General features: G+C 43.7%; 1 protein-coding gene across 1 annotated transcript in view; it reads right to left on the reverse strand.

Moving 5' to 3' along the window:
• The window catches only part of ube2g1a (ubiquitin-conjugating enzyme E2G 1a (UBC7 homolog, yeast)), a 133,501-nt gene that overhangs the window by 45,021 nt on the left and 65,194 nt on the right, over positions 1 to 23,286 (reverse strand). Inside the window, exon 2 of the mRNA XM_072469162.1 lies at positions 1,621 to 1,723. Coding sequence (XP_072325263.1) covers positions 1,621 to 1,723 — 103 coding nt within the window. The remainder of the gene's footprint in view (positions 1 to 1,620; positions 1,724 to 23,286) is intronic.

The raw sequence follows: 23,286 nt of genomic DNA on the forward strand, positions 1-23,286 counted from the left end.
CACTTTCAAGAACTGGATAACATCGAACATTAGTTTTGTGGGGGGGGGGGGGGGGTGGTGGCAGCTGTGTGTGTTAATGGTAATGGTGACTATGGGTGATTCCTGATTCCTTTTTGTCATTGGTTTATATGAACATGCAGGCTAATGTTTGGGGTTTGGATGGGATCGTTGTTATTGATATGGGGATTGACATATTTGTTACTGATTATTGTTTATTGTTGGTGGGTGTAAATTTGGGAGAAAATGTGAAAAAGGAGAATAAAAAATATATTTTTAAAAAAGTATAAACTGCATATACTTGCCCTCATCATTATGAGTATTTACATTAACTTCTGGGCAACAGTTCTTACATTAACTGGCTAGGCCTTAGAGCCGCGATGAGTTGCCAATATAAATACACCGCAAGATAGCAAACATACAGAGAGTAATGCACTACAAAAGTTGAATAGGCTTGCCCAGAAATCTTACATCCTTAAATCAGGATTTGGTTGGACTGGTCATGGAAACTGACCTCAAGGTGCTGCTGAATTCTACAGGCCCCAGTTATAATATTACTCTCCAGTTTCCAAGAGCTGCGCCTGCAGAGTTTTGGGACTGAGAGACTACAGATCACCTGCCCCTCCACACCTCTCCTTCGTTTTATATTTCTGACCAGTGCCAGGAAGGTAGAATAGACCAATGATACTACCACGCATCTTTGCAGCACAGTGGTGATATTTACATCACATTGCATTCAAGTTGCAAAACAAAAAGTAAATTGAAGGATTAGATTAGAATACACAACATAAGGCTAAGTTTACTGAAACTAAGATGTGGAAACAAATATTCCATTTCACTCAACTTCATTGGCTACACGAATCAGGGACTGGGTTTTTTAAAATTCAGTCTGGTGAGGGGAGAACCAAAAAGGGTGAAAACGACCTCCCTCTCCCAAAATGAGCAAAATTAGTAGAAAAAGCCACAAAGCAGAATTTCCTTTGGTGTCACAGCACCAGAGCTGTATGATTCCATTTGAACGTAATGCCACTATAATTCGCCTGCAAGATTCATCGAACATAGCAGCACCCACCTATTTTATGAAATAAATAATTTTTTCATCAATGAATATCCTATTTTGGTTTATTTGACAAATTTAGAGTAACCAATTATTTTTTTCCAATGAGGACCCGGGTTCGATCCCAACCCCAGATCACTGTCCGTGTGGAGTTTGCACATTCTCCCCATGTCTGCGTGGGTTTCACCCCCCACAACCCAAAGATGTGCAGGGCAGGTGGATTGGCCATGCTAAATTGCCCCTTAATTGGGAAAAAAATAATTGGGTACTCTAAATTTATTTTTGGAAAAAGAAAAACTATAGCATTTCAGGGTCACCCATTTGTTATTCCTTCATTTATAGACTCAAGAACCCACTGGAAAGCAGCCTAGAAAATCACCTAATGTATAAAATTTGAGCAATAGTATATTTTCACCGTTTCCCCCCCCACCCCCCAAACCTGACAAGAATGGGAAAACAGGTCATCACTGCCTAGATTTTGCAACAGTTTTATTCACCATACTGCGGGACTCCTATGACATGAACAAAGCATAATCACCCACCCTAAAATTACATGCAATACTTACTATAGTGTGTCAGGAGGGCCAATGATGAGTACTTCCCATCTGTATAGGTCATTGTCATCGATCAACCCCGCTGAAAAACCATCAACAGGATTCTTGTTCAGCTCTAGAATGAGAAGTAAAATGGTAAGTATGGACAAAGGTTACATTTTGAGCAAGTTCTAATACTTAACATAAATTGTGACAGAGCACTGTTCAAAAACAACCCACATGATCAGTTACCCTTCAGGTTAGTCCTACAGACGACACTATAAATCAAGAGTCAAAGTCTATTTATGAAAACATGTATAATATCGTCCTTTTGAAGTGTTCGTCGGTGGTGTTATTTTTAAATTGCAGTGATGGCAATTGTGGCATTGGAAAGAACCAGTCTAATGAATTTAATGTTTAATGGCCTAGGTAAGCATGAATTTGTTTCTCCTATATCCTTAACCCCAGGACAGAAATGGAGACTGCACCCCCAAATGCAACTTACAAAAAAGCATTGCAACAAGCCATTAGCTCTCCACCCCCACCCTCCTCAGCTTTCTGCAATCATTTACACCATCCACTCATCCCTCAGGCATAAATGTCTTAGTAATAAAAACAGAAAATGCTGGAATGACTGGGCTGGCAGCATGTGGAAAGAGAAACAGAGTTAACATTTAGAGTCTGTATCTAACGGACTCGAGAGTTATCTGTTTCTCTCCCCAGATGCTGCCGAATCTTTGTAGCACTTTCTGCTTTTATTTCAGATTTCCAGCAACCGCAATATTTTGCTTTTGTAAACACCTTTCGGACGGGCAACTTATTCAGGTATGTTGCTGACCAAGACAACAATCAATCTAGAGAGAGATTAAGAGCTCAATGTTCCTCATAATCACAGCTATATAACAATTTATTTTTAATGAAAATTGCCCTCTTCTCAAAAGAAGTGTCTAATTCTCTGCAGAAAATCCACACCCATTACACTTCAACAGTTTGTTCCAGAGGGAAATTAACTTGGTCCCAAAGTTAAAGATTTTGCTGGGGAAATGCAGACTTTGAGCCTACAAAAAAGGGACTGGATAGTCCCAGCTGGCTGTTAAGACAGGAGTGCATGCACAAATCCATCAAAAAAGTCAGCATTAGACGAAACCAACACTGCCTATAAATTGTATACACATGTGTCATAATTTCCCAATTACACACGATCCCTCGCAACCATATACTCTAGTTTTGAAACTTCAACCATGTAACAGGACTATGTGGAGAACTGAAGATGGACAGCACGGTAGCATTGTGGATAGCACAATTGCTTCACAGCTCCAGGGTCCCAGGTTCGATTCCGGCTTGGGTCACTGTCTGTGCGGAGTCTGCACATCATCCCAGTGTGTGCGTGGGTTTCCTCCGGGTGCTCCGGTTTCCTCCCACAGTCCAAAGATGTGCAGGATAGGTGGATTGGCCATGATAAATTGCCCTTAGTGTCCAAAATTGCCCTTAGTATTGGGTGGGGTTACTGTGATAGGGTGGAGGTGTGGACCATGGGTAGGGTGCTCTTTCCAAGAGCCGGTGCACTCAATGGGCCGAATGGCCTCCTTCTGCACTGTAAATTCTATGATTATATTATAATAAGGAAGAGAGGACACAAACAAGCCAGGATCTGACAATTGAGTCTACTGGAAAGAGCTTCGCAGGAGAGTCCACGACAGGACAAAGCAGTGCTGGTGTGAGCTGATCCAGAGCTCCAGGGCCGCTGGTGAACAAACAATTAAGAAGAAACTGAAATCAGGAACAAAGTAGTATAAAGATGATTTCTTGAGGTAATGACTTTAATTGTGCCGCTGCAAAGCCCATGTGTGTTACATGCAGGGGAGTACTGACAAATGGAAGTTTTTTTAAAAACTCAAATCTTCAAAGGCATTTGAATACTAGGCACGGTGAGTTAGGACAAACCTTTTGATTTTTCTCAAAGGATCAGCGAGAATTTAAATCGTCAGCTGAAGTCCTTAGCAGAAATGTAACATTGAATGACGAAGCAAGTGAGCTTGTGAGGACCAAGCAGGCTCACCTGCTGCATTAAAGGTAAGCAATAATGGTGGGTTGTAAGGTTGGCGGCATGGGTCTCGAAGATCCAACAGTTGCTAAAAGTGGGTCCCAGGAAAGAAAGTCTGAAAACACTGCTCTAGACCACTATATGTCATCAATTCTAATTAAGCAAAGAAAATCAATCACATTGCCGTTTGATAAGAATTATACATCAGACTGTTGCTACATGTATCAGAATACAACTTAGATGGATTTATTGTGGCTCAGAAGCTGAAGAGTCACATGCTCAATGAAACAAGGAAAATATTCCACTCGTGTTATCTTCTCCAATCCTGTGTTAAGTGCTTCTAAATCATGCATTTAAATCAGTTGGACTGTTCGGTGAAGTGCTATGAAAGCCAGCATTTGCAAGGACAGCAGTCCGATTGCTTGCAGAATTTTCTTGTGGAATCTAGTGACAAAGGATGCTAATTAAAGAACCTGGTTTTGTTTAGATGGTAGTTAGAAGTTTTCACAAAACAGTTGAGGTGTGAGAGTGACGAACATCATTGCATAGATGCCAATTAGGGTGGAAGTGTGCCATTTTAGCAAGTTGAGGCAATGCAGCAACACCCAAATACATTCAGTCGTCCTAATAGGTCGGTCAAGTGACTGAAAAGAATAGGGTGCTTTTGGCTTAAGAGATTACAAGAGGTGGTCATGAGCCAGAAGTCTATTAAATATCTAGATGCTGTGTTGGAAATGGCAGGCGACAGAGTTAAGCCATTCCGTAAAGATTGGTTCATTCTTTTCCCTCCTGAGCAGCACGGTGGTGTAGTGGTTCGAACAGCTGCCTCACTTCGCAGAGGACCAGGGTTCGATCCCGGCCCCGGGTCACTGTCCATGCATTCCCCCAGTGTCTGCATGGGTCCCACCCCCACAATCCTAAAAGATGTGCAGGGTAGGTAGATTGGCCACACTAAATTGTCCCTTAATTGGAAAAAAGAATTACTCTAAATTTATATTTAAAAAAGATATTTTTCCTCAGAGTCTCCTAATATACTGTTAAATGGATTCAGTTAAAAAGGAGTTTACTCCTTCAGATTTGTTTTAAAATTAACTGAAGCACGCTGTCAGAAACAGAACAGATTGTCACCGCCCTTTGAATTGGGTACAGCAGGCTTGTTTTGCTGAACAGGTGAATTGCAAAACCCTTTTGAAGCTATTCCTCTGGTTCGGACAGTGAATGTATTGGTTTTGATTGCTGGTAGTTTAAAACCTCACCCCTATTTTTAAAATATTGCCTATTTGTTTTCTTAATATTTCTTTATTTTTTTTTTTTTTAAATCAAGGGGTGAAATTTGGTAAGTATCAAAATCCAACAGGACAACACTGCCCAAATGTAAGCATTTAAGTCTTATTTAGACTAGCACTATTGATACAAGACCAGATAGTCTTGGACATGGAAATACAACCTGAAATTCCATTTGCCTTCCCTAGAGCTCTCATATGGTTTGAGCACAATCAAGGTCATCATGATCCCAACAATAATTAGGTGCTACAACATGCACCTTTTACCAGTCTTCTGCATTAGGCATATTTAAACAGCCAAGTCTGCTGGTTTAGCATTCAATTACATCCTCCTGTTAGTAATACAACTTATAGGAAGAAACCTCTCAAGGATAGATCTCGTCACAATCAGTGCCTCTTTAGCAAAGATCACAAGATCAGAATAAGGAAGAATAATTTTCTTTAAAAATTAATATACGGGTTGTGGGAGTGGCTGGTTTGGCAGTATTTGTTGCCCATCCCTAGTTGCCCTTCAGAAGATGGTGGTGAGTTGCCTTCTTGCAGTCATCGAGGTGTAGGTACACCCACTATACTGTTAGAGAGGGAGTTCCACGATGTTGCCCCAGCGACAGTGAAGGAGCGGCGATATATTTTCAAGTCAGGGTGGTGAGTGACTTGGAGGGTAACCTCCAGGTGATGGGGTTCTCGGGTATCTGCTGCTCTTGTCCTTCTAGATGGAAGTGGTCGTGGGTTTGGCAGGTGCTAAGGAACCTTGGGGAGTTACTGCAGTGCATCTTGTAGATGTATGATTTGGGTGGAGCTCTGCAGTACATCAGGTGATCAGTCACAGAAATTAACTGATGTTGTTTTTAAAGGATGATAACATTCATCAGGTTGGTGGAAAATTAAGTTTCTAACATTATCTGTAGGCTGTACGGACCATCTCATTGTTGCTCATAGCAAAATTCCCCTGTTCGGCAGTGGTGGAGGGTTTGAATGTTTGTAGAAGGGGGAGCAATCAAGCGGGGTGCTTTGCCGTGGATGGTGTTGAGCTTCATGAATGTTGTTGGAGCTGCACGCATCCGGGCAAGTGGAGAGTATTCCATTGCACTCCTGACTTGTGCCTTGTAGATGGTGGACAGGCTTTTTGGGGGTTCCCGTAACAGCCTCCCCGAACAGACACCGGAATGTGGCGACTAGGGGCTTTTCACAGTAGCTTCATTGAAGCCCACTTGTGACAATAAGCGATTTTCATTTCATTTCAGGAGGCGAGTTCCTCGCCATAGGATTCCTAGCCTTTGACCTGCCTGGTAGCCACAGTATTAATATGACTAGTCCACTTACAGTTTCTGATCAATGGTAACCCCCAGGAAGTTGATTGTAGGGGATTCAGTGATGGTAATGCCATTGAATGTCAAAGGGCGGTGCTATTTGTTGGTACTGCAATGGTAGGAGAGCATATCCTCGAGCAATGCATTCAATATGGTTAGTAAATATTGTTAAATTGGTCAGATACGGTCAACTTTAAAGTTATTGTAAATAATTTTCAAGTTGATAAACGCAATATCGCTAGCAACTTAATCTGACAAGAAATCAACTAGATCTAGAGTCGATTTTGGCGTGAGAACAGCTGGTGAGTCAGTTTCAGCGGGAGCATTGCGGAAGTGGTTGCTGGGAGGTAAGTCTGTCCTTTAAAAGCACTTGTCTTTGCAGGGGCAGGCCAGTCGATTTCGGCGTGAGAACAGCTGGTGAGTCAGTTTCAGCGGGAGCAGTGCGGAAGTGGCTGCTGGGAGGTAAGTCAACCTTTAAAAGCACTTGTCTTTGCAGGGGCAGGCCAGTCGATTTCGGCGGGAGTGGAGCTGGCTGGTTAGTCAATTTCAGCAGGAGCTGAGAATTTTTCTTTTTTTTTTAAATTAGTTTTTTAGGCGGGAACAGGAAGTCGACCCGCGGACGTCTGGGAAGACCCTCACCAATAAATTCTGGTGGAGAGGAAACCCGAGACACTACACGTGTAGTGTCTCCCACCCGCCCTCCTCCTCTAACCTAATAATAAAACCCATTGGTCTGAGGTAAGTACCATATTTTATTATATTATTATTATTTTTTATAAAAATTTAGTTGTTAGCCAGATCTTGGTAGTAAGTTAGAGGAATGGCAGGGAAGGGAGTGCAATGTTCCTCCTGCAGGATGTTTGAGGTGAAGGATGCAGTTAGTGTCCCTGCTGATTTTACCTGCAGGAAGTGCTGCCATCTCCAGCTCCTCCAAGACCGAGTTAGGGAACTGGAGCTGGAGTTGGAAGAACTTCGGATCATTCGGGAGGCAGAAGGGGTCATAGATAGCAGCTTCAGGGAATTAGTTACACCAAAGATTGGAGATAGGTGGGTAACTGTAAGAGGGACTGGGAAAAAGCAGTCAGTGCAGGGATCCCCTGCGGTCGTTCCCCTGAGAAACAAGTATACCGCTTTGGATACTTGTGGGGGGGGGGGGGGGGGGGGGGGGGGGGGGGGGGGGGGGGGGGGGAAGAGAGACTTACCAGGGGTAAGCCATGGGGTACGGGCCTCTGGCACAGAGTCTGTCCCTGTTGCTCAGAAGGGAAGGGGGGAGAGGAGCAGAGCATTAGTAATTGGGGACTCGATAGTCAGGAGCACAGATAGGAGATTTTGTGGGAGCGTGAGAGACTCACGTTTGGTATGTTGCCTCCCAGGTGCAGGGGTACGTGATGTCTCGGATCGTGTTTTCCGGGTCCTTAGGGGGGAGGGGGAGCAGCCCCAAGTCGTGGTCCACATTGGCACTAACGACATAGGTAGGAAAGGGGACAAGGATGTCAGGCAGGCTTTCAGGGAGCTAGGATGGAAGCTCAGAACTAGAACAAACAGAGTTGTTATCTCTGGGTTGTTGCCCGTGTCATGTGATAGTGAGATGAGGAATAGGGAGAGAGAGCATTTAAACATGTGGCTACAGGGATGGTGCAGGCGGGAGGGATTCAGATTTCTGGATAACTGGGGCTCTTTCTGGGGAAGGTGGGACCTCTACAGACAGGATGGTCTACATCTGAACCTGAGGGGCACAAATATCCTGGGGGGGAAGATTTGTTAGTGCTCTTTGGGGGGGTTTAAACTAATGCAGCAGGGGCATGGGAACCTGGATTGTAGTTTTAGGGTAAGGGAGAATGAGAGTATAGAGGTCAGGAGCACAGATTTGACGTCGCAGGAGGGGGCCAGTGTTCAGGTAGGTGGTTTGAAGTGTGTCTACTTCAATGCCAGGAGTATACGAAACAAGGTAGGGGAACTGGCAGCATGGGTTGGTACCTGGGACTTCGATGTTGTGGCCATTTCGGAGACATGGATAGAGCAGGGACAGGAATGGATGTTGCAGGTTCCGGGGTTTAGGTGTTTTAGTAAGCTCAGAGAAGGAGGCAAAAGAGGGGGAGGTGTGGCGCTGCTAGTCAAGAGCAGTATTACAGTGGCGGAGAGGATGCTAGATGGGGACTCTTCTTCCGAGGTAGTATGGGCTGAAGTTAGAAACAGGAAAGGAGAGGTCACCCTGTTGGGAGTTTTTTATACGCCTCCTAATAGTTCTAGGGATGTAGAGGAAAGGATGGCGAAGATGATTCTGGATATGAGCGAAAGTAACAGGGTAGTTATTATGGGAGACTTTAACTTTCCAAATATTGACTGGAAAAGATATAGTTCGAGTACAATAGATGGGTCGTTTTTTGTACAGTGTGTGCAGGAGGGTTTCCTGAAACAATGTGTTGACAGGCCAACAAGAGGCGAGGCCACGTTGGATTTGGTTTTGGGTAATGAACCAGGCCAGGTGTTGGATTTGGAGGTAGGAGAGCACTTTGGGGACAGTGACCACAATTCGGTGACGTTTACGTTAATGATGGAAAGGGATAAGTATACACCGCAGGGCAAGAGTTATAGCTGGGGGAAGGGCAATTATGATGCCATTAGACGTGACTTGGGGGGGATAAGGTGGAGAAGTAGGCTGCAAGTGTTGGGCACACTGGATAAGTGGGGCTTGTTCAAGGATCAGCTACTGCGTGTTCTTGATAAGTATGTACCGGTCAGACAGGGAGGAAGGCGTCGAGCGAGGGAACCGTGGTTTACCAAGGAAGTGGAATCTCTTGTTAGGAGGAAGGAGGAGGCCTATGTGAAGATGAAGTGTGAAGTTTCGGTTGGGGCGATGGATAGTTACAAGGTAGCGAGGAAGGATCTAAAGAGAGAGCTAAGACGAGCAAGGAGGGGACATGAGAAGTATTTGGCAGGAAGGATCAAGGAAAACCCAAAAGCTTTCTATAGGTATGTCAGGAATAAGCGAATGACTAGGGAACGAGTAGGACCAGTCAAGGACAGGGATGGGAAATTGTGTGTGGAGTCTGAAGAGATAGGCGAGATACTAAATGAATATTTTTCGTCAGTATTCACTCAGGAAAAAGATAATGTTGTGGAGGAGAATGCTGAGCCCCAGGCTAATAGAATAGATGGCATTGAGGTACGTAGGGAAGAGGTGTTGGCAATTCTGGACAGGCTGAAAATAGATAAGTCCCCGGGACCTGATGGGATTTATCCTAGGATTCTCTGGGAGGCCAGGGAAGAGATTGCTGGACCTTTGGCTTTGATTTTTATGTCATCATTGGCTACAGGAATAGTGCCAGAGGACTGGAGGACAGCAAATGTGGTCCCTTTGTTCAAAAAGGGGAGCAGAGACAGCCCCGGCAACTATAGACCGGTGAGCCTCACGTCTGTAGTGGGTAAAGTCTTGGAGGGGATTATAAAAGACAAGATTTAAAATCATCTAGATAGGAATAATATGATCAGGGATAGTCAGCATGGCTTTGTGAAGGGTAGGTCATGCCTCACAAACCTTATGAGTTCTTTGAGAAGGTGACTGAACAGGTAGACGAGGGTAGAGCAGTTGATGTGGTGTATATGGATTTCAGCAAAGCGTTTGATAAGGTTCCCCACGGTAGGCTATTGCAAAAAAATACAGAGGCTGGGGATTGAGGGTGATTTAGAGATGTGGATCAGAAATTGGCTAGCTGAAAGAAGACAGAGGGTGGTGGTTGATGGGAAATGTTCAGAATGGAGTACAGTCACAAGTGGAGTACCACAAGGATCTGTTCTGGGGCCGTTGCTGTTTGTCATTTTTATCAATGACCTAGAGGAAGGCGCAGAAGGGTGGGTGAGTAAATTTGCAGACGATACTAAAGTCGGTGGTGTTGTCGATAGTGTGGAAGGATGTAGCAGGTTACAGAGGGATATAGATAAGCTGCAGAGCTGGGCTGAGAGGTGGCAAATGGAGTTTAATGTAGAGAAGTGTGAGGTGATTCACTTTGGAAGGAATAACAGGAATGCGGAATATTTGGCTCATGGTAAAGTTCTTGAAAGTGTGGATGAGCAGAGGGATCTAGGTGTCCATGTACATAGATCCCTGAAATTTGCCACCCAGGTTGATCGGGTTGTGAAGAAGGCCTATGGAGTGTTGGCCTTTATTGGTAGAGGGATTGAGTCGGGAGGTCATGTTGCAGCTGTACAGAACTCTGGTACGGCCGCATTTGGAGTATTGCGTACAGTTCTGGCCACCGCATTATAGGAAGGACGTGGAGGCTTTGGAGCAGGTGCAGAGGAGATTTACCAGGATGTTGCCTGGTATGGAGGGAAAATTTTATGAGGAAAGGCTGATGGACTTGAGGTTGTTTTCGTTGGAGAGAAGAAGGTTAAGAGGAGACTTAATAGAGGCATACAAAATGATCAGGGGGTTGGATAGGGTGGACAGAGAGAGCCTTCTCCCGCGGATGGATATGGCTGGCACGAGGGGACATAGCTTTAAACTGAGGGGTAATAGATATAGGACAGAGGTCAGAGGTAGGTTCTTTACGCAAAGAGTAGTGAGGCCGTGGAATGCCCTACCTGCTACAGTAGTGAACTCGCCAACATTGAGGGCATTTAAAAGTTTATTGGATAAACATATGGATGATAATGGCATAGTGTAGGTTAGATGGCTTTTGTTTCTTTGCAACATCGTGGGCCGAAGGGCCTGTACTGCGCTGTATTGTTCTATGTTCTATATGTTCTATCTGCAGGATGCGTTCATCATCTTCACTGTGAAACTACGCAGAGTTGGAATTTTGCTATGAGCAACAATGAGATGGTCCGTAAAGCCTACAAATAATGTTAGAAACTTAACATTCATCAGGTTGGTGGAAAATTATCCTTTAAAAACAACTAAGAACAATCAGTTAATTTCTGTGACTGATCACCTGACTTACTGCAGAGCTCCACCTTCTGTCAGGAAATTCAGCCAAGAAAACAAAACTAGGCTATGTGCCTGAAAAAGCTAGCCTTGCATCTGGTTAATGTTATTTTTTGGGGGGAAATTCACTCATTCCCATAGCCTTCAGATTTATGATTAAATTCCTTTCAAGAGAGAGCACGCACATAAGAGTGAACAAGCATCTGATTGCCTTACTGCTAAAGAACTTTGCACGAGGGACCTTTAGGAAAAATATTTAAGAGGAGTACACAGGTTTTGCAAGTTCTGCTGGCACGCTAAACTAATTTGAATGTCACAGTTGGCTAGTAATGACATGCTTTTATGCACTATTATCTCAGTCCAACACTGCAGCCAAATTATTTGCTGCATGAACTGAAAGCAGCAAGTTAATTCTACAACCAGGCTAAACATTTGTTAATTGTTTAAAAAGAACATTTTTACCATTGCTAGTAACCAGCCGATTCCAAATATAGTCCAAGGTATTGCACATGTAATTATTCAATAACATAATACACAAGTCATGTCCTCTACATTTCAGAAGTATGTCACAAATGTTTACGTAATGCAAATTTCTGTTAATAAACTTTGGAAGGGCATGGCTTTGGTACATTGCCTTCCTTTGCCTGGCACAAATGTAACTTGCCACTTGTCAGGCCAGGACTTGCTGCATTTGGACATGCACTGCTTCATTATCTTAGAGGAATTGCGAATGGTGCTGAACATTACCCACTTCTGACCATATGATGGAAGGGAGGCCATTGAAAAAGCAGCTGAAGATGGTTGGGCCGAGGACAGTACCCTGAGGAATTCCTGCAGTGATATCCTGGAGTGGAGATAATTGACCTCCAACCTCCACAACCATCTTCCTTTGTGCCAGGTACCACTCCAACCAGAAAGCTTCCCCCCCCCACCCCCCCCAACCGACCGACTCCAGTTTTGCTAGAACTCCTTGATGCCATACTTTGTGGAACAGAGAGTTCCACAAATTCATCACCCGCTGAGAGAAGTAGTTCTTCCTCATCTCAGTTTTAAATCTACTGCCTCTCAACCTATATTCGTGACCTCTCGTTCTAGTTTGCCCCACAAGGGGGAACATTTGATCTACAATTACTTTATCAATCCCTCTTAGTATTCTGTAAACCTCAATCAGATTGTCGCTCATTCTTCGAAACTCCAGTGAGTATAAGTCCAAACTGTTTAATTTCTTCTCACACATCAACCCTTTCATCCCGGGAATCAATCTGGTGAACCTCCTATGAACTGCCTCCATTGCCACCATATCCTTCCTCAAATAAGGAGACCAAAACGGGACTCAATACTCCAGATGTGGTCTCACCTGTACAATTGCAGGAGATTGTGTTTGACAAACTCTGAAGACACAACTAGTAGGGGAGATAAAGGAGAATCAGTGAATGTAATACATGTGGATTTTCAAAAAGCAGTCAATAAAGTGCCACACAAGGCAGCACGGTGGTGTAGCGGTCAGCATTGCTGCCTCACGGCGCCGAGGTCCCAGGTTCGTTCCCGGCTCTGGGTCATTGTCCGTGTAAAGTTGCACAATCTCCCCATGTTTGCGTGGGTTTCGCCCCCACAACCCAAAGATGTGCAGAATCGGTGGATTGGCCATGCTAAATTGCCCCTTAAATTGGAAAAAATCAATTAGGTCTCTAAATTTTTTTAATTTTTTAAAAATAAGGTGCCACACAAGGTTCCAGTTCAGCTCACATGGCTAGACAGCTGGTTTGTGATGCAAAGCAGGGCCAGCAGCATGGTTTCAATTACCATACCGGCTGGGGCTATTCATGAAGGCTCCACCTTCCCAACCTCACCTAAGGAGTGGTGATCCTCAGGTTAAACGCCCCCTCCCCTCAAAAGGGGAAAGCAGCCCATGGTCATCTGGAACTTCACTTTTACACAAGGTTATTACACAACATTTGGCTTCACAGTAACAAAATTATATCAACCAATCCTCAGTCCATGGCTAACAAAGATTATAGGGAAAACAATGGGTCGGCTGTAACTGTGATACTATCAGGATCAGTCTTGAGCTGCAATTATTTACAGTTTATATAATGACTTAAAACAAGAGGAGCAAGAAACATGTATCCAAATTTGCCGGCAAAATAAAGATAGCTCATTTTCCCACCTAAGGAGGATGCAGCAAAGAACAGGTTAAGTGAGTAGGCAAGAATATGGTAAATGGAATAAACTGTGGAACATGAATTTATCCACTTCAGGAAAAGCAATGTTTTTTTTTTAAATGGCAAGAGTCTGAAAGGTTGGTATTCAGAGACCTAGTGGTCCTTCACAAATCACAGAAAAGGTTAACCCGCAGGGACAGCTAGCAGAAATCAAATAATATTTGTTATTACATCAGGATTGGCAGTAAAATACTGAGTAAATCTTACTAGGATTTATCGGATCTTGACAAGACCATACTTAAAGTACTATGTACAATCCTGGTCTCCTATCCCAAGGAAGGATATGCTTGCCCCAGAGGGATTGCAGAAACCTCACTAGATTAGTTCCTGGAATGAGGGAATTATTTTATGAGGAGACTCCTTCCATTTCTCCTTGAGTTTAGAGAAAGAGATGATCTCAGAGCGATACTAGATTCAGATGGGGCTCAACAGGGTAGTTGCTAAGGGGATATTTTCTCTGGCTGGGAAATCTAGAAAACAGAGGTCCGGTCTCAGAAGATGATTTGAGAACTTCACTTTTGGGCTTTGGATGCTAAGTTAAGTCAGAAATCAATAGGCTATTGGGGGGGGGGGGGGGGGGGGGGTGTTGGGACAGGATGGAAAGGTGTAGCTGAAGAAGAAAATCAGCATTGATCTTACCGAATGATGGAGCAGGCTTGAGGGGTCGAATGGCCTGCTCTTGCTCCTATATCTTGCATTCATACAGCAACATACAATGCTAATTTCACCCAGATTATTTTGCTAGTTATTAAAGTTGTACTTTTATGTGCAAATTTATGATAAAAGAGCAAATGAATCAGTCATGCAAAATTCCTCCATCTCCTCTCCTTTCACCAGCCCCCAGAGTACAGACCTCAACAACATGCTTCAGAGTATGGTTGAAAGCTTCTCGATAAAATTGTGCGAATGCCATGTTCAGTCAGTAGTGTTCTCACCCAAGTCAGAAGGTCAGAGGTTCAAGTCACACTCAGTGGCCTGAGAACATAATCTGGGAAAGGACTTCCCAAAATGGGGGGGGGGGGGGGGGGGGGGGTAGCAATAGCTGCTGCAGAACCCTGATTGAATGTTAATAGCAGTCAGGCCCCTCTAAATACTTGTGGGGTATGGCCTAACTGGTTGATGATAGAGGCCTGATATCTGCTTCAAAAAACAAACCAAGAAAGGAATGCTTTTAAAAATGTGAAAATTAAAACCTCTGCCTGCCTCTCTCCCCCCAGTCGCTCAGAAGGGTCATGCAATTTTGAAGCTTTGGATTGGTATCCCAGTGGGAAAAGGTTTGGAAAGCACTGATGATCCAGGAAGATAGTTCAGTGCAGTCGAGGCGTAGCATTTTGGAGGGGACATTAACAAATAACCGGTCTGCCTCAAGTGGATGCATAGTTTCCATTATTTGGATAAAGAACTGGGGAATCGTCCATAGTATCCTAGTTAAAACATATCCTTCAACCATCACTAAAAAATGATCTGGTCAAATTGGTTGCCATTGCCTACATTATACACCAACTCCCTTCATTAGCTGCAAGGTCTTTAGCATGTCCAGCAGTAAAGAAAGGCACTATATAAATGCACATGTTTCTTGATTGAGCATTCAAAGTCAAGCAGAAAATTTACACACGGGAAGCAGCAATTTTTTTTTTTTTTTTTTTTAAATCTTTTTCATACGGTGTAGGTTTTTTTTTTTAAATAAAGTTTTGCGTGGAATTCTTTTTGGGATATTGCCACGGATAGTGATGCTTCGTAGCATTTTTAAGTGATGTTTCCAGACATTCCAGCCTGAATCACTGGGTGATTATCTGTTCATGGGAAAAACATGCCTTGCCAGTGCATTAACTGCCTAGCCACAAATCTAGTGTTAAGCACAGATAATTTTATAATCAAATCATAAAAACAAAAGATTGAGAACATTTTTTTTTTTTTTTTTTTTTTTAAAGTACTTATGTCCTCAACAAATATTGCAAAATCCAAATGGGAGCAAGTAGCTCAAAATTGGAAAAGAAAATACATTTTTGGGAGGGAACAATTGCATCTTAACTTTTTACATCAGCCACTCACCCAAGCATCAATGAGGGAGAGCTAGTCATGAAAGAAGCTTGCCCACTGATGCAATGTGCAAGTCTGCAATGGGGAGAAAAAGCAGCAGCCTGATCAGCATACATTACAGAAACTTCATACATGACAAAGGGACACGACATCTGTCACATTCTGTCATTTGTGGATAAAGGAGTGTGCCCAAGCACAAGTTATGAGCAAGGTTGAGAAAAGAAGAGGAGCACAGGGAAGAGGAATAAAAAAAACATTATATTCTGCTTCCAGGTCAGAATTATTTTAACGTCAGGACAATAGGATCCTGCCTATGTATGAAAAATCATGTTGGACAAGATTTTTTAAAAATAATAATTCATGGGATGTGGTCCTGGCTAATGAGGCAGTACTTATTGACCATAAATCTCATGACTATTGCTGGCCCTTGTATACATTTAAATACAGTGATAATACTTCCCAAAAAAAGGACATGTTATTGGCTGTGAAGTACTGTGTCTTTCATTGCCTGAAGAGACCCAAAGTACTGTTTTGGGTCTAAGTAGTGCTGGAACTACTATTGTTTTGTCAACATACTGAGCAAAATCCACCGATCTGACTTGGAATCTCAGGGCAGTACCAATTTTAGTTTGAGAACACAAGCATAACTATGCCTCAGAATATTTTTAAGAAGTCACCAGTGTTTAAACCTTTGATTAAATGATTACATTTATGTTGCAGCTTGAAATGCTGAGAATACACGGTGATACATTCCAGCCCACCAGCCAGCAATCTCCAGATTTCAAAGCTTAAAGCCTGCACATCCCATTAACTGTCTATAATTGAAGGTAGTGCACTTGGCGAGATAAAACAATCATTTGCCCTTGAATTTAAAGGTAGGAATACACCTGTGCATCAAGTCAGAGCAGAGGACTAACATTGGACATCACACTAATAGACTTTAATCGGATCAGCATTAGCAGAAGCAATAGCAGCAAGTTAAACAAAGTCCAAATATAAAAAATCCCTGGTTCAGATTTGGTATCAGATATATTAATGTATCTAGCACTTTACATGCCATCTTGATTTGGCCCTTTCATCACAAAAGCCAACTGCCATCATCCTGGAGACTGGTTTATATGAACACAGCTTTAATTCAGGGATTATGACGACCTCAAATGCAAGTTTAGGTTCGAAAGTTCTCTTGCTCAACTTCTGCTGTTTTAGTTGGACGTTCCCTGGGGTGATCAGGATGAAGTAATACCCCAATCTTATACATTAATTGCTCTTTACCTCACTTCACAGTTCTGTCATTGTGGAGATATGGTAGGAGGCAAGCGGAATCGGAGGGGTTAAGTTGGCCCCAAGATGGCACGCTTGCCAAGTGCAGATTGAATGTAAGCAAAGCCTCTGTTAAGAGTCAAAAATAATTATAGGTAATTATAGGTAATCAGCCAGGCCAGCTCTGATCCACAAAATATCTAAACATCCAAAGGCTCAGCTCTCGATTACGTCACTAAAATTAAACACAAATTTATTAATACTCTTGTGTTGGTGCTCAAACTCCTACAGTACCCATATTCAGGGATTCCACAGGCCTCAACACCAACACAGAAGTCTCAAACGCAGAGGGCGAAGAAAAAATATAATCCATTATATCAGGTAACTTATGGCGAGCTTAACTTGGATTGAGACTTGACGAAGACTAAGTGTGGGATAGGCATTCATGCTCATCAAGCAGCTAGCTAGTCGAGTCCAAAAGATCTCTGTGACACATGCTGAGTCGCCAATCCCAGCCAGGTCACATTAGGGGAGGATTTGCAACCAGCAATGTTAGAGGCCTTGATCAATATGCAGTAATGCCTGCTGAATTTACTGACCTGGAGTAGAGACAAAAATCTTGCTAAGCGACAGTACTTTGAGCCAAGTACCTCCTGAACACTTCATTCATCCACAATGGAAAACCTAAGATTATAGTTGCCACTAACTGTCTGGCGGGCTGAGAAAGCAATGCAGGCACTTAGCTCACAAGAAGGTTTTCAAAAAGGGCAGAATGTAGTTATTATTGAAAACAAGTCGCAGGCATACTTCTAATGTTGAAGTAGTTTGTGAAGAATTGGGATTATTGACAATATACCCAGTCTCCAGCCATGACATTGCAAGAAAATGTGGTGTAACTTAAGGGAAGGGAGAGGTAGGAAGCAGGATTCAACTAGTCAACTCTAATGTTATCGGCCAAAAGGATTGGGAGGAGTGGAGTGTAAAGGGAAAATAACACAAAAGATGCAAGTACACAGCAGGATGCAGGCGCCACCTCAGAAATGCATTCATAATTCCAGTTTCACTGCAATGTGACCTGAAATCAGTACTTGGCAGATACGGCAGTCAATAAAATATTTATACAAACATTAAGTCGCACCATGGTGGATACAAGAGCCCAGCTCATGAGTACAACATGCAATATTTCAAAAATTGCTAGTTCTTTCTGTGTGAAACTAAAAAATCTGTTCAGGCTATCCTGGGCATGATTACGACCAACGGTGAACATTGGAATTTTGCCTCCAAATGTTTGTACTCTATGCAGATGAATTCAGAGGTAATGAGAAACATTATAAATAGAAACATACATAGAAACTAGAAGCAGGAGGAAGCCAATTCGGCCCTTCGAGCCTGCTCCACCATTCATTATGATCGTAGTTCAATACCATGATCCCACCTTCCCCATATCCTTAAGCCCCAAGAGCTATAGCTAATTCCTTCTTGAAAATGCACAACGTTTTTGCCTCAATTACTTTTGTGACAGTGATTTCCAAAGATTCACCAATCTCTGGGTCAAGAAATTTCTCCTCACCTCAGTCCTAAAAGGTTGACCCCAGATCCTCAAACTACGACCCCGCTAATTCTGGATTCCCCCACCATCAGGAACATTCTTTCTGAATCTACCCTGTCCAATCTTGTTAGAATTTTCTCAGTTTCTGAGATTCCCCCCCCCCCTACTCTTCTAACCTCCAATTAATATAATCCTAACCTATTGTCTCCTCATGACGGTCACACCATCCCAGGATTCAGCCTGCAAACCTTCGCAGCACTCCCTCCATAGCAAGAACATCCTTCCTCAGATAAGGACACCAAAAGAGCACACTAATCTTTTATTAGTGTCACAAGTAGGCTTACATTAACACTGCAATGAAGGTAATGTGAAATTACTCCAGAAAATGGGGTGGCATTTAAGCGCTGTGCTTCAGTGACGAATGTGATATAAAATAGTTACTTTAGAGATATTAGTTAATGTGATGTAGAGGTAGGCCAGTTTAATTCTGGTGAGTTCACAGACAAAGGATTTCAGACCGCATGGAAAAGCAGGAAGAGGTGTGTCCACCAAAGCAGGAGAAAAGGATGCTGAGTAATAGAGGCCAGAGGAAGGGATTGGAAGTGAGCCAATCAGAATAGATCAAACAGGTCAGGAGGGATATAGGATGACCTATGGGCGTCGAGTATGTGAAACTTGATGCCATTTGAATGTATCAGTACATTTGTCTTATATCCTCACTTGATTCCAGAAGTCCATGGAGCAGAATGTGCTTCATGCTCCTAGGAATTGAGGAAAGCTTGCAAGCTAAATAAAATAACTAATGCTGTACCTGCAAATCCATCTCGACTTTTATTGAGGCCAGACTGACGGGTAAAGAAACTTGGGATTCAACATCAGAACACAAACTTTAGCAGCAACTGCAGATGTTTCTATAGTATTCATTCCCTTCTTCACAATACAAAAATAAATGGTTAGAAATTTTAAAAATTAGGGCAGCACAGTAGCACAGTGGCTAGCACTGCTGTCTCACAACGCTGAGGACCCGGGTTCAATCTCGGCCCCGTGTCCTCAGCGCCGTGTGGAGATTGCACATTCTCCCAGTGTCTACGTAGGTCTCACCCTCACAACCCTAAAAGATGTGCAGGGTAGGCTCATTGGCTACGCTAAGTTGCCCCTTAAATGTAAAAAATAGAATTGGGTTGTGGTGCTATGCATCACTGTATATACACAGGGGGTTAATGTAAATACACTACAACTAAGTAACCACTAGAGGGAGCACCAGAGATGTCATGACATGCAGACATACAGCCAATGGATCATTAGAACAGGACACAACCAATGGGTAATCAGGACACCCAAAGGTGGCATTACCACAAGGGGGCACTTCACAACCCATATAAAAGGACAGGGCACACATGCTCTGCCTCTTTCCACAGACAGACATCTAGAGAGTACATCAGGGTTGATCAACAGCATCACACCCAGCACGTGGCTTAGAGCAATCTGGTAAAGATAGACTGAGTTACTACAGCTAGATTAGCAGAGTCAAACTCATTTAAGAACTGTGTTAATAGTTCAATAAACAAGTTGAACTCATTTCATAGTCTGGAGCTTCCTTTGTCAAAGCATACATCAAGGAAGCAGCTTATGCTACACGACGCAGCATAACACAACAGGGTATTCTAAATTTATATTTAAAAAAAGAAATTAGAAAAATAAGCCAAAACTGCACAGCATCATATACTAATCCACTGTTGCAAGAGACTAAGGAGATCTAAATATACTAAAGACAACCTTCAGTAGATCAATCGATCCAAGTGTTCATTACCAAGTTAGTAACTTCATTGCTGGGACTCAGTGAAGTAGGATTGCCATTTAACAGTACAAAAAAAAATAAAACCCAAAAGGAGTGTTACTGGAAGCCAAGAAAATAGTCAGAATTAAGAGCACTGCACTACTCATCTCAAACCCCGTTTTCATCAAAATATTCAACAGCCCACCACATTTTATTTCCCTTCACTTAGGAGCCATTGCCCTCCCTCCAGCCAATATGTTCTGCAGACAGATTATCAGTGGTAGAGAAACAAAACTACAGCCACCTCTGCACCATCTCCAGCTGGTGTTCTGCATGCCAGAAAGTAACACGAGCAGAAAAATAAAGGTAAAAATCCAAACAGAACTGCATGAAAAATATGCCACATTTAACTTTGCATTCACAAGAAATTGCATAAAGAAACTCATACTGGGATCCATGTCTCCTTTCACCATTAACATTTTGATTAAAACCCAGCCAGAAAAAGAATTCTGGATCAGCTCCACACGTGATTAGGCGGAGTAAAAACATTCATTTCATAGTAGTAATGACACTCATTACAGGGAATAAAGCCAGCACAATGGGGAAACAAACAGCAAAGTAGAGCAATGGTAAGCTCCAGTAACCATTTATCTTCCACCCCTTTTCAAAAGCAAACTGCTCCTCCAAAGATGCAGCAATTACAATATTTTGGAATACTTCAAATGGGCCAAATGAGTTTATACTTTTGTATGACTATGTTCTGCAAAAGAATGTGAATGCTACTTGAAACAAATGTTTCAAATTGTACAAAATATTGTGGGCGAGAAACCTGGCTTTTGGAGAAAGCAGAAAACATAGAACATAGAAAATACAGCACAGAACAGGCCCTTCGGCCCACGATGTTGTGCCGAACCTTTGTCCTAGATTAATCATAGATTATCATTGAATTTACAGTGCAGAAGGAGGCCATTCGGCCCTTTGAGTCTGCACCGGCTCTTGGAAAGAGCACCCTACCCAAACTCAACACCTCCAAAATGGACAACCTCACACTTTTCAGGGTTAAACTCCATCTGCCACTTCTCAGCCCAGCTCTGCATCCTATCAATGTCTCTTTGCAGCCGACAACAGCCCTCCTTACTATCCACAACTCCACCAATCTTCGTATCGTCTGCAAATTTACTGACCCACCCTTCAACTCCCTCATCCAAGTCATTAATGAAAATCACAAACAGCAGAGGACCCAGAACTGATCCCTGCGGTACGCCACTGGTAACTGGGATCCAGGCTGAATATTCAGACTAACTGGCCTGTAATTCCCAGGGTTATCCCTAGTTCCTTTTTTGAACAGGGGCACGACATTCGCCACTCTCCAATCCCCTGGTACCACTCCTGTTGACAGTGAGGATGAAAAGATAATTGCCAACGGCTCTGCAATTTCATCTCTTGCTTCCCATAGAATCCTTGGATATATCCAGTCAGGCCCGGGGGACTTGTCTATCCTCAAGTTTTTCAAAATGCCCAACACATCTTCCTTCCTAACAAGTATTTCCTCGAGCTTACCAATCTGTTTCACACTGTCCTCTCCAACAATATCGCCCCTCTCATTTGTAAATACAGAAGAAAAGTACTCATTCAAGACCTCTCCTATCTCTTCAGACTCAATACACAATCTCCCGCTACTGTCCTTGATTGGACCTACCCTCGCTCTAGTCATTCTCATATTTCTCACATATGTGTAAAAGGCCTTGGGGTTTTCCTTGATCCTACCCGCCAAAGATTTTTCATGCCCTCTCTTAGCTCTCCTAATCCCTTTCTTCAGTTCCCTCCTGGCTATCTTGTATCCCTCCAATGCCCTGTCTGAACCTTGTTTCCTCAGCCTTACATAAGTCACCTTTTTCCTCTTAACAAGACATTCAACCTCTCTTGTCAACCATGGTTCCCTCACTCGACCATCTCTTCCCTGCCTGACAGGGACATACATATCAAGGACACGTAGCACCTGTTCCTTGAATAAGTTCCACATTTCACTTGTGTCCTTCCCTGCCAGCCTATGTTCCCAACTTATGCACTTCAATTCTTGTCTGACAACATCGTATGTTGTCAAAGCGCCATGCTTGACAGATGTTCCCAGGTAAAGCAGTGAGTCACTACCAATCTTTGAAATAGGATTATAATTTTACAAGGTCATGTGGGCTCGCTGGCGGATGAGGAGGTGAGCGGGTGGATCCAGGGGTGCATTGAAAGCTATCTAGAGGCTAACGATAATGGGGAGGTGCAGGTGGTCTGGGATGCAGAAGGTGGTGATTAGGGGCAAGCTAATCTCCACTAGGGCCCACAAGGAGTGGAAGGAGAGGAGGGGGGGGGAATTGGTGGGGGAGATTTTACGGGTGGATAGGAGGTATGCAGAGGTCCCCGAGGAGGGACTACTCAAGGAGCGACAAAGCCACCAGGCTTGACCACCAAGAAAGCAGAGGTGCAGTGGAGGAAAGCGCAAGGGTTTGAGTACGGGGAGACGGTTAGGGATAAAGGGGGGGAACAGTGGGGAGTGCGGTGGGAATAAATGGGGTATTTAGAGACTTTTATGAGGGGCTGTATAGGTCTGAGCCCCCGAGGTTCCAGAGGGTGGAGGAGGAGCAGGTGGCTGGGCTTGGGGCACCATGTAGGGCCGGAGGAGCTGACTAAGGGGTTGGGGAGTATGCAGGCGGGGAAGGCACCGGGGCCAGATGGGCTCCCGGTGGAATTTTACCGGACGTACATGGACCTGCTGGGCCCTCTACTAGTGAGGACTTTCAATGAGGCGAGGGGGGGGGGGGGGGGGGGGGGGGGGGGCGGGGGGAGAAGAGAGCCCTACCCCCGATGATGTCCAGGACGCTGATCCCGAAGCGGGACAAGGATCCATTACAGTGTGGGTCGTATAGGCCAATCTCGCTCCTCAACGTGGACGCAAAGCTGTTAGCGAAGGTGTTGGCTACCAGAATTGAGGACTGTGTCCCGGGGGTGATTCACGAGGACCTGACGGGTTTTGTGAAGGGAAGGCAGCGGAATACCAATGTGCGGAGGCTCCTTAACGTAATCATGATGCCTGCCGTGGAGAGGGAAGCGGAGATAGTGACGGCGATGGACGCGGAGAAGGCCTTCGATAGGATGGAGTGGGGGTACCTTTGGGAAGTGTTGAGGAGGTTTGGGTTCGTGGAGGGGTTCATTAGTTGGGGTAGGCTACTTTATGAAGCCCCGGTGGAGAGTGTGGCCACGAATCGGAGGAGGACGGAATACTTTTGATTGTACCG

Source organism: Scyliorhinus torazame, chromosome 12 (assembly GCF_047496885.1).
Source record: "Scyliorhinus torazame isolate Kashiwa2021f chromosome 12, sScyTor2.1, whole genome shotgun sequence".
NCBI lineage: Eukaryota > Metazoa > Chordata > Chondrichthyes > Carcharhiniformes > Scyliorhinidae > Scyliorhinus > Scyliorhinus torazame.